This window comes from Penicillium vulpinum (assembly GCF_028829585.1).
Source record: "Penicillium vulpinum strain IBT 29486 chromosome Unknown utg000003l_segment0_segment0, whole genome shotgun sequence".
In the NCBI taxonomy this organism is placed as follows: domain Eukaryota; kingdom Fungi; phylum Ascomycota; class Eurotiomycetes; order Eurotiales; family Aspergillaceae; genus Penicillium; species Penicillium vulpinum.
The window spans coordinates 7,904,980-7,916,797 of NW_026643243.1; the positions used below are offsets into that span (position 1 = coordinate 7,904,980).

At 45.8% G+C, this 11,818-nt stretch overlaps 2 protein-coding genes across 2 annotated transcripts; both read left to right on the forward strand.

Annotated features, from left to right (window-relative positions):
• Positions 1-1,288: 1,288 nt before the first annotated feature.
• On the forward strand, positions 1,289-3,801 carry N7479_008036 (uncharacterized protein; the record flags this gene model as incomplete). Its single annotated transcript, XM_057255730.1, has 2 exons — positions 1,289-1,696; positions 1,933-3,801. 2 exons carry the CDS (start codon positions 1,289-1,291, stop codon positions 3,799-3,801), a joined length of 2,277 nt encoding a protein of 758 aa, XP_057109592.1.
• A 2,558-nt stretch (positions 3,802-6,359) lies between these two features.
• On the forward strand, positions 6,360-7,613 carry N7479_008037 (uncharacterized protein; the record flags this gene model as incomplete). Its single annotated transcript, XM_057255731.1, has 1 exon — positions 6,360-7,613. One exon carries the CDS (start codon positions 6,360-6,362, stop codon positions 7,611-7,613), a length of 1,254 nt encoding a protein of 417 aa, XP_057109593.1.
• Between the last annotated feature and the right edge of the window lie 4,205 nt (positions 7,614-11,818).

Consider the following 11,818-nt stretch of genomic DNA (forward strand, 5'->3'; position numbering starts at 1 on the left):
CGTTGGAGTATTGAGGATGGAGTACGGTATTAATTCATCAGCAATCTTTGTTTCTGGTTTATTGATTGGATGTCACAATCTCGGGTCGTTTGCGTTGTGTAGGCTTATTGTTCAGGTTGTTTCTACCATCGACGGCTGCTATCGAAGGCTGAATACCTCGATCAACAGTCACTCCCCACCATGTATCTAGACCTCCCCTCTGACCTGGTCTGTTTTATATCCGAACCCTGAGCGGTAAGGGAACTGTGTTTATTGGCCTTCAATGTGACGGAATATCTTGAAAGCGCGTGGGCTGTAATTAGCACCAACTGTAAAGTTAAACTCCATCTTTTTTTTATCCCACCCTAAGCGCCCAGGCATTCTTTGGCCATGTGTTTAGGAATGCAGCTACTATTCGAAATTGGCTTCCATGTTTTACACAGAGACACTATGATAAGCCCCACCGCCAAGATGATGGTGAAACCACTTAGGCCAGATTCGGCTAGGCTACAGATCATTATTCCGAACAGTTTTGACGTATGGTATGGAACATTGGACGAATACGGCCCTGTAAGTTACCCAGTCGAACTAAACAACGATTCCTAAAGAATGCGGTACGCGCTAGTATACGAAAGGACCAATGGTAGGTTCATAACGTATATTAAGTGTTCTCTAAGCTTTCTAAGAGACTATTTATGTACTGTCCACTGTACTACATACTCTATACCTATAGTCAATATTATTATATTATAGTACCTAAGTAAGAAATAGAATTTTAGTAGACCTTTTACTGATTTCAGCATTCCAAGGTTATGGATAATGCCAGATTTTATATAACATTACGTGTGGGCTTTTATTTTGGCCCCAAACCTGCGGTGTAATATCTTTCCACCCCAGCGGCTAAGTATCCTTGACCTCCAAATACTACTTTATTATGCTGTTATATACCCCGCCACATTCGTGCATGGCGTAAGTCAGTCAAGTCTAGGATGCCAAACGCGGGAATATTTCAGAAATATCCCTGGAGATGTTTCTATTAGCGCCTCCCAGACGACCCCAAAGGGGTTTTTTCAGCTCATATGCCCAGGAAGCAGGGAATAATCCAACATTTTCTCTCCATATACTCTCGCTCATGAGCCTCCTATTATCATTCCAATCATCGCCTCACTCTAGCCTATTTGGAGGCTAAAGCAGGTGTCAGTGCCAAAAACACCTTGTATACTGTTTCAATCGGCACCCAGGTGTTGCTTTCTCTTCCAACTGAACGGGTGGCATCATTTCTTCACCCCCTCCGCGTACGCTAGCGGTCATGGAAAGTCGCGCGCCCAAGACCCCCGGGCCGACGCTGGCATTGAAAGGTCCCCCGGGAGCATTCAAGGTTGAATTGCTGATCTACAATGGCTGGTCGTCCAGTGATCACTGGGCTTATTGGGTGTGTTCGCACAAAAATACTGACATCGGGGTCATGATACACACTGCTGGTGATCCGAGTATTGGATTCAAGATCGTATTCAAACGATGCCATAACTTGCAAAACGACCCCAATCCTCCTCTCCAGAGGGTTCCTCTGCAATGGATTGATGGGAAATACTTTGATGAGAGGGCAATGCTTAACAACGAAGTTCCTATAATTAATGATATACCTGTTTGTCGCTTTGAAGCAACTATTTGCAAGGTCAAATTACCTGAGAAGACACCGACTGCAGTAGCTGATGCTGTGAGTCAATGGATGCATCGCATATTGCTGCCACCAGATCGTGCTGGCTAATTTGGACAATCTAGGTCGCACTAGGAGAGACAACCGCCCGGTGGCATTTAACGAGAAAGAGAAATAGGCACCTAGTGTTGAACAAACCGATGGGAGATGATATGTATGAACTATCGAGCATAGACGAAAGAGAAACAGAGTTACCTGGCCCATCCCAGCATAATTGCTAAAAATGGATTGCCGAGTCTGCCGCCCAATTACTCAAGAACAACATTTTCAACAAGGATGTTGCCACTTATCTTGCAACGAATTCCACCAACGACTCAAATTTGCAGCAAAAAAAAAAGGGCTTTGATTCGCCTGGCTCTTGGATATGGGAGGTTGGAGCCGGTGTGCTGAGTGCCATTTGCGTCTCAGCTCTTGTCGGCTTCCTTCAATATTTGGATGGAAAAACCTATGATGGCTGGCAGTACGGTGTCTCACCCAATGCAGTTGTGGCTACCATTGCCACCATAGCCAAAGGTGCAGCACTCGTTGCAGTATCATCTTGCCTTAGCCAGCTGAAATGGAACCGATGCCAGGTTCCAACAGCCCTTTACGATTTGCAGATTTTGGACCAGGCGAGTCGGGGGCCATGGGGTTCTTTGAACGCACTGTGGACTGTGACCCCGGGATTAGCTACAGTTGGAGCATTGCTTATGGTATCATCAGTCGCTCTTGGTCCTTTCACGCAGCAGATCCTGACCTTTCCATCTCGAAGCTCAGTGGCTTTGAATGCGACGGCCTCGGTCCAGATGACACATGAATATTCCCCTGACAGGTCTTACTACACACCGCTTGGCTCTCACGACCCGGTGATAGAGGAATCTGTGTTGAGTGGAATATCTGCGGCCTACACTCCCGTGGAACCGCATTGCAGCACTGGGGATTGTGAATACCCTGATTTTATCACTCTCGGTATATGCAGTAAGTGCGAAGACGTCACATCCTCGAGTGTACAGAACTGCTCTGCTCTATCAAAGACCTGGAGTGGCTGGGAAGAGAGAGGCTATTTGGGCGATAATCAGATACCCGAGAAAATCCCTCTGAACTGCACATACACGACTCCGAATGGAGTACGAATTGTTCCTGGAATACTTTATTGGAATTTTCCTTGGAGCTACGAGGATAACCGGACTTATATGAATTTCTATCGCGCCACATGGACTTCCGTCGCAACTGAGGGCAACGATGGTTTCCAGGGAGACGAGGTCACTAAGGAGGACTATCAACCCCCAGTGAAGTTTCTCAATGTTACCAACCCAATTATCCAATTCATTTCAGCGAAATACCTAGACGGAACAGCCATATACACCACCGAAAACCTTACGGCACCTTCAGAAAAACCGATCTTAACAGAGTGTGCACTATATTATTGCGAACAGCAATACACGCAGAATAATGTATCGGTCAAGCGTCGTATCCTGCAACCAACAAGAACTCACCCATTGAGATACGTGGATCCACCCCCCTCCTGGGGCAACACACTATCCCCGTTGGGTGCACCCGATGGCACCAATACCATATCTGGGAATTCAACCTACGGGGTTGCCTACTATGCAGAAAGCAGTCTTCGGGGCGCTCTGATAAGATGGCTCAATACTACCAACTTTGATTCACTTGAAACAAATCGGCTTGGTATCAAGAGCGAGGATATTCCCGGCTTTCCTGCAAGCTCGATCCTCTTTGACCGCGGTGGTCTGAATGAAACATTCAGCAATATAGCTCGAAGTATCACTGACACAATGCGGGCCAACTCCAAGGCTACCAAAGTACCAGGACAAGCTTTTCAAGACGAGACGTACATCCACGTCCGGTGGGAGTGGGTTATTCCCCCGATTGTCAACGTGGTGGTGTCGATTGGATTTCTTGCTGCCACAGCCATACTCTGTAGAAGATCCCGTGCGGTGTTGTGGAAATCCTCCGTGCTACCATTCCTCTTGAGTCAGGTTGATACACACCCTGAGCATGATCTGATATTCCGTGGGCGAGTGGATGAGGTGGAGCAGGTATCGAAGATTATCAAAGTCTCGATGAAAGAACACAATGGACAGATTATGTTTACAGAGCATTAGACTATTCAGGCATGGGGGTGTGGTGTGATCCAAATGGGGCTCTATCAATCCCTCAGATCTGATACTAAATTGAAGATAAAATTTAACTAGTAGAGGCCGAGATATCGCGAAAAATACTCAATATTGATATTTTGATTGTGGATATATATTTTAGAATTAGGTAGGAGTACTGCCACTTTCTAGTAAACCTCTGTATTTTAAAAATTATCTAAATAACGTGTCTTTTGAAAATTTAAACGTAATATCAAGGTTCAACCTAGTATTTATTATCTCTAAATTAGAATAACAAAATATTACTTTAATATAAGGGCTTATTACAGGGCTTAAGCATAGTAATTAATTTTTCAGAATGTTTGTATTGTTTGGTGCTAATTGGGCTTAATGGGCCCCAATTATGGGCTTAGTGGGCCCGGCTTCAGGCCTAAAGCCCAGCCCATTTGCGGGTTGGGTTGGGTTGGGCTATGGGCTTCGTGGGCTTTGCGGAGGTCTAGTTATGACGCCGAGTTGGGATCACCCCCGAGAGTCAATAGGTACAGAGACTGGCTTGTAAAGAGTCTGGAATCAGCCCGTTCCTGCATGTTGTAAAACCCAGACCTAGAAACCCCTATATCCCCCCACCTCCGCTCCAGTTGCACTTAGTGGTATATTATTCATGGCCAGTTACCCGGCATATTTGTCGACTTTGGCTGAGCTTCTCGTCTCCCAGCTTTGTTTTAGTCATTGGCTAATACCCATCGTCTTCCACGCCTAGATCCACTGCCACAAGGCCTATCGGTTCGTTGTCATCGTCGTCTTCATTCTCGAGTCCCACGTGTTGAAAATGTTGGAGGAGACCTGTTTGGTGCATTGAGTTGGCCGCGTAGCGGATGGCCTGCGGGTTGGATACGATATTTTCATGGTCCTTGTCGTTTACTCCCACTTTTTCGAGCTGTTTCCGCATTTTCGCCCGAATCCTAGTGTACAAAGGACATTGCATTAGGACATGCCTCGGCGTTTGTGAGCCTGCGTCGCAACTGCATCGGTCTGTTTCCGATGCCTTGATTTTGAATAAGAAGTGTCGAAGGCCGATCCTCAGCGTATGCATCTGGATCAGGATCGCACATTGTGGTTTTGTCAACCCTTCGTATAGACGAAGTGGCTTTTTTGTTCGGCGCCTGCACCATCCTTGGGACGACGATTGCGATAAGTTGCCCCGGGGTATTCCCAATCCAGGTCTATTCCATCAAAACTGTAGGTGAACATAAATTATACCAGGGATTTGATGAACTCTTCTTCTGATTTGCCGTCTATCCAGCAAGATCGGAGAAGACTGTCTGTATCGGGCCTGGATTATTGAATGTCCAACCGCCTATTGCGATACAAAATTTCAAATTCGGATCGCCTTTTTTTGTCAAGACGGCTACCCGAGTGTACAGCTCGATATCTCTCTGATCGTTTGGTTTGAATTCGAAATTGTCCGGATCGATAGTCGCGAAAGCAAAGTTGATGTGACTGTACACACCTCCTGGAATATGTTCGGGCCAGAACTGTTGCAAGGTCTTCGGGATGCCCAGCCTTCGAATTATCCAACCACTCGATTGAGTCGACCGCTCAGAACAATTGCCTCAGTCGATGGTTCATTTCCGCACTATGCCGGGATCAGCGGTTAGCGGGGAGACTGACGAGCAGTTTTGACTGACATGAAGCACTTGTAAATTCCTCTGTTACGCCACAGAAACCTCAGGGAGAAAAGCATTTCGTTAAATTTTCGCTAGCAACTTGAGAACCAAATACTCGCAAATTCGAATAGCCCATATTGAAGGGACATAACCGGTGCTTTGTGCAGAACTTTGATGTTGTAATGCTATATTGCCCAGGTGTCTCCCAATACGCGTACCTAATCGATGTCAGTTTGACGATGTAATCAAGTTTCATGGCGACTAAGCAAGTTTGATCGATAGAACAGGCTGCGAAGAACAATTCATCTCTATTGTTTTGCACCTTCTATCATCCACAAACTAAATCATCTCCCTGTTTCATCAAAACTCTTTCTTCTTCCATCACCTACAGGTCGGATTCTCGCAAACATGCCATTCATTTTGCCCATGGTTTTGATTCCCCTCCTTTATCCAGCCCCTCGTACCCCAAGGACGGGGTTCCAAACTCTTCCGGCGGAACTCAAGCTTCATATCATTGAGAAGCTTGGCCATGACTCGGTCGCGCTGAGCCGTGTGGCTACCTGCAACAGGGAGCTATATCAAATGGCGATGCCAGTGCTGTACGCCTGTGTATCTTTGGGAGCTCCGCCTCAATACCGGATTTGGCCCGGTCTAGCATGGCCCGCGGATCGTCGTTGCGTATCCTACCTCTCGTCCAATAATTAATTTCATTTTCTTATTCCAAATATACAGGTCGAACGCTTTCTTCTTACGATCCTACGCAATCCCCACATTGCCGCACTCGTGAAATCCCTCGATTTGACCGCGCTACACGACCTTTGCTACGTGCATAGGCGGAATCCTAATGAATCGGAGAGAAGGCAGCTCATTCTTCAACCTTTGTTTCCACAGGACCGTCAAATGATCATGAATGCCGGCATGGATTTGCCAGTCTATTCAACGAACAGGGTGCTGTTGCGTCAAGCACTTCAGCCCGATGTACCCCGAACAGATGCTCTACTAGCTGTTCTTCTGGGGTATTTGCCTGGCCTAGAACGTTTGGAGATCCCGATTGAGAGTGAAGACCCACCCGGTGGCCCCCCGATCACAGAACCGAACCTGATTCAACGTGTCTTGGTGAGTCTCACTGGTGCACTCTCGACGCCCAATAGTGAAATTGGCGTGGCAACTTCAGCTGTTGAAGGAAATACTAGGCTGCCTAAGCTCACTCATCTGAAAGCTGAGGTCAATGGAGACTCACCCTCAGCTGACATTGACTCGCTTATGGCTCTTCTTCGAATGTCCACATTGACTCATGTATTCGGCACCAAATGGACCACCACACAACCATGGCACAGACCTCTAATTGCGGATTCCCATCACCTCGTTCACCTTGAGCTTCGCGAATGCACCTTTGACGCCCAAAATCTTCGAAGTCTCCTCAAACAAGCTCACAACTTGCAAACGTTGATCTACGAACGTGGGTGGACGGTGAGAAAGGATTGGCGCCTGAAAGCTTCAGATCTCATCCGTGCGCTTCAGGAAACATCTCAGACCCTGGCCTGTCTCGAACTTTCATATAATCGGTTTATTCGACGCATCCAGGAAGACCTCTACCTTCAGCCTCTCAACCTATCCGGGCTTGTTCATTTGAAGAGACTACGAATATCGGCCGGATACCTTGTCCAAACTGGAGTAAAGAAGGAATTATTCGAGGGTAGTTTTTGGCGTCATTTTGACGAGACTGGAGCATATAACAGTACACTGCCTTTGCATCAGCTACTTCCCAAATCACTTGAGCAGTTGCACATCTTTCAAATCCACGATGAGCTCGAGTTTACGCTCATGAGTAATAAGCTGTGCGAAAGTCTCTATGGCAGAGCAGTGCCCATTCTGTCGGAGGCTCACCAATTTGAACACCTCAAGGAAATCATAATTGAGGCCCCCTTTGAAGACCAAGGTGCTTACTTTTTTTCAACACTCTTCGAAGTCACAAACCGAGCCGGAGTGAAGTTGACAGCAATTGAAAACTCCGCCGATTACATCAAATCTTGGGTCACCCATAATTCAAAAGTATCATGCCCAAGCAGGGACATCAACTGGGGGTTTGACGGCGAGATCCAGTGGGAAAATCCTTTCACTCAGCGAGGGGAGGTGAGGTACCATCGCCGTTGAATCTTTGAACTGGAGGCCGGGAGAATTGATCCGAGGAAGAATTGAATACAATGAGATATCAGGCAATGGATTATGAGGGCTATTTTTCCATTTCTATGTAGTGTGTGTAGGTGGGAATTGTCCGACTACTCCGTATGGTGGAAATGTATGGGTCCAATCAATGGTCTTCCACTCTCCGTATTGCTGTATTGACTTCCTGGCAATTTATACTGTCCTGATTACATAAGAAATATTACTGCATACTTAGGATTAATAAATCCTCCGGTATCCTGGTGTATCTGCGCCGACACACCCCCTCAGCGGTCCCAGTATACTTGCTGAGATCGCTGTATCATCTTGTAATTCCTAGTCTATAAGATGGCCTATATCAACCATGTTGAGCAGTCGCACGAAGCTCTTATACTTTTGCCGAGTGAGCAATTTGGTGAGGCCATCAGTAACCATACTTGCTGTAGGTACCCAGCGCACCCGTATTCGACCCTGTTGGACTTCCTAGCGGAGCCAATGGTAGTGAATATCGATATATCGAAGCTTCGTTTCAAAAGCTGTGTCCTCGCTTGTTAATAAGCTGATAGTCCTCTCGTTATCACAGTCGATTGTTAGGTGGTGTAACGGAGTAAAGGCGAGGTTTTGAAGCAATCGGCGCCACTATTAGAGCTGCTTTCCTACCTCCGATAGGCCGAGTAGCTCTACTTCTGTGGTTAACATTGTCACTGTAGGTTGCTTGCTTACTTTCCAGTTAATTGGACCGCCGTATACTTAATAGATATACCCAGCTGAGCTTTTTCTATCCGGGTGGTCTCTATACGAAGCGTTACTTACAAACTGCACCGAGTCGGTCCCAGTATTGGCTGTTCCGTACTTAATCGCTAGGTTCCGGGTAGAGTAGAGGTAGGTAATAACTCGATCAGCTACTTACTGGTGCTATAGACCGGGGTTCGTGAGAAATTGCGCGAGCTTCGCGGTCGCCTTTGCAGCGTCGGGCCTAGTGATAATAGTGGTATACCCTGCTGAGCCCACCTTTTACTGGTATAGCAGGATTTCCTTTAGCGTTACTACCCCCTAAAAAGGGGTTAATTCCTCAACCGGCAGTGGAGTATAGACTGGTACCCTTTCTGTCAAGTGATATCGGGTAGCAATACTTATTATATAGCTATCTTGATATAACCAGAGCTTCTTTTGTTACCGGTCTCGAATGATTCGTATATTTAGGAACTATACTGCTTCTCTATAATCGGTCAGTTCCTAGTGTACTTCGAGATCTCGCTCTAATTGCTGTGCCTACGCCTTTGTATTAGTATAACTAGCGATTAGGATATCATCTATATAGAAGAAAACCAGTAGTCCTTTTCCTATAAAAACGTATAGGTCTTCTGGCACTTACTGTAGACCTAGCTTGCGGAGTACGCTTACTGCTTCTTGCTGCTAAAGTCGTAGTGAAATCCGTAGACCGTATAGCGCGCGACGTAACTTCCAGCATTTACCTAGGTTTTAAAATCCCTTAGGTATATACGTATACGTCTCTTGGTCTAACTTACTGTTTAGGAACGCGGTGACAGTATCTCTCTGTCTTAGGTTAAGATCAAAGGCAGTAACCAAGGTAAAAATCATCCTCGCTGTCCTTGCTGCTAGCGTAGTAGCTCTCTTTTCCTCGTGAGAGATAGTTTCAAGGTCTCCGCGTATACAGATACGGGCCTTAAGCTTCAAAAGGTACCCGTCCTAGTCAAATTTGTATAAGAACACCTATAAAAGAGGGAGAATCTACTTCCCTCGGTCTCTTGGTTTCTTAATAACCTCAAAAGTCCCCTTTTTAGAGAGGGAGTTGATCTCCTTCCTTATCGCTGCGAGAAAACCTTCCTAAAATAGGTAGTTTATTATATCCTTCCAGTATTTTGGCGGTAGTGGGAGGTTATCTCGGTGGCGGCGAGTGTCTAGTTTCTCAGCGTATAAGCCAGCGGTAAAAGTATAGAGTAGCGCCGGCGGTTCTACTTCTTAGGTGGTACTTATCGCGTAGGCGAAGTCTTTTTCCTGCCTTACTTAGCGTCTACGCCTACCACTGAGTATATTGCTGGTATCTATATCTCCGATTATCTCTCTTCTCGGAGCCAGTAGCTCTGCCTAAAGTTACTTCTCTAGTTCGTCTTCAGTGGTTTTAAGATCCGCTTCTTCTTACTGGATCTAGTCCCTTTGATCTCCCTCGGTATCTACCCCCTGACTAGAGCCAGTATACCTCTCTTACTCCTGCGGTGGGGTGATTAGTAGTGGTAGTAGGGGCTGTTCAATCGGAAAGGAACCTAGTAGTGCTTATAGTAGAGGGTCTAGGGTCGGCCAATATAACCTATCACCTACCCCCTAGACTAGGGTAGTCCCTCGTTAGTTAACTGTTATCTTTTGGACCTCTGCTTACTGCGGAACCTCCTCTTACTGCTGTACTTACTGAGGCTCCTATACTTCCTATAGATCCTAAGTCCTCTCTTCTATCGTACTAGTCTCCTCTTAACTAGTAATTTGGTGGTTTATCACCTGTACGACCTCCTTAACGGTGAGTTCCTGTGGTCCCGTTATAGCTGGTAGTGGGATAGGCTGATATTTCTTATAATCAGGGGTATATTTTTGTGTCTCGTCAATAACTGTATCCCTGATATACCTCACTTTCCCACTATATAGGAACCAGATCTTCTAGATATTCGAGGTAAGGTATCCTACCACAAAGCCAATCTCTGCACGTAGGTTTATCTTATCGGACTGTACTTACTTCTCAATCCTACAGTACACTAAGCTTCTATATAACCTAATATTTGATAGGTTTATCCTCGGCGCCTATAGTGCGACTTCCTTCCTCACTTCCTCCTATAGTACCACCCACCGATTCTCGGCGGCGATATACGTTGGTGTACGATTTAATAACTATACAGCGGCGCTTACGAACTCCGGCTATAGCTCCTTTAGGAGGTTCCCTTCGAGGGCGAGTATACGTATCCGGGTGATAATCATTCTACCTGATCTCTCAGTATACCTATTTATCTCTGAGTGCCCTAGGGGGGAGTGATATATCAGGATACTATCGCTTATAAGACTATACTCCGCTGCTCTGCCAGCTACTGCTTTATTGTTGTAGTGGAAGGCCTTGATTAGCAGCTTCCACTGATTTCTTGTAAGTTATACAAACTAGTTAATAGCCAATTGATATTTAGGTTTCACTTCGTGAGTTATAATCCAGTGGAATCTCGGTCCTTCTAGGTAGAAGTGGGATATCCAGCGGTGCTTATTGTAGGCTGGCTGCAGCTGAATTAGGTCGAAATACACCCTTCTAAAACGTCTAAAGGTACGTCTAACTTGTCGTCTTGAAATCTGCCTCGGAGCACTTCCTGTCTTATAGGTCTAATATAGAGATTCTTACTCTGTGCTTACTCCTCCTTTATCGTTAAGAACAACGCTGTCTACTATAGTAGCAAGCTTTACTACGGTCCGCGGTTAAATATATACTAGGCGTCGGTACCAAATTTTAGAGGAAGCCCTTGATTCCTGTGGCTTCACTAATTTCTGTTATACTTACTACACAGTATATACTTGTTGTGGCGGAGCCTCGCCTAGCTTGTTAAAGATCCAGAGATTGAATTGATCCTATAGGTTCACACAGACGATAGGTCTATTATTTAGGTCCCGTATACAGTTTGTACGTTGGCACTAGAGGCCGCCTTTCTTCTTTAGTATCGCGTACGATATAAGACTCGTATAGAAACTTGGTGAGTATAGAGCGTCGCTTAAGGTAATCTCTATCCTTCCCTTTACCGGGTATCTCCCTAAAAGTCTGACTTTACCTCTCCCTAGCACCTACGTAGTACTATCTCCGGTTATTAGGTCAATTATATCAGGTGTAAAGTCGACGAATAGGGCTCGGTTATTGCAGATATACGCACTTAATCCGGTATCAAGAATCTACTAGTCACAGAGGGAGGGCTCGCCTACCTTTACCACAGAGAGCACGTGCTTACTAATCTGTATAGCTTCACTTAGCTTACTTCGAAAAGTGGTTGTAAAGCTGACTTAGTTAGCGGATTCGGCTGGTTTTTCCTGTGCTTACTGAGCTTACTGAGCTTCAGCTATCACTTTATCTACCTATTGCTTCTAAGCGTGGTCCTTTCCTAACTTCTTCTTTGCTTTCTCTAGTTTCCCTTCGTTTAGGGTATACCCTTCTAGCCGAA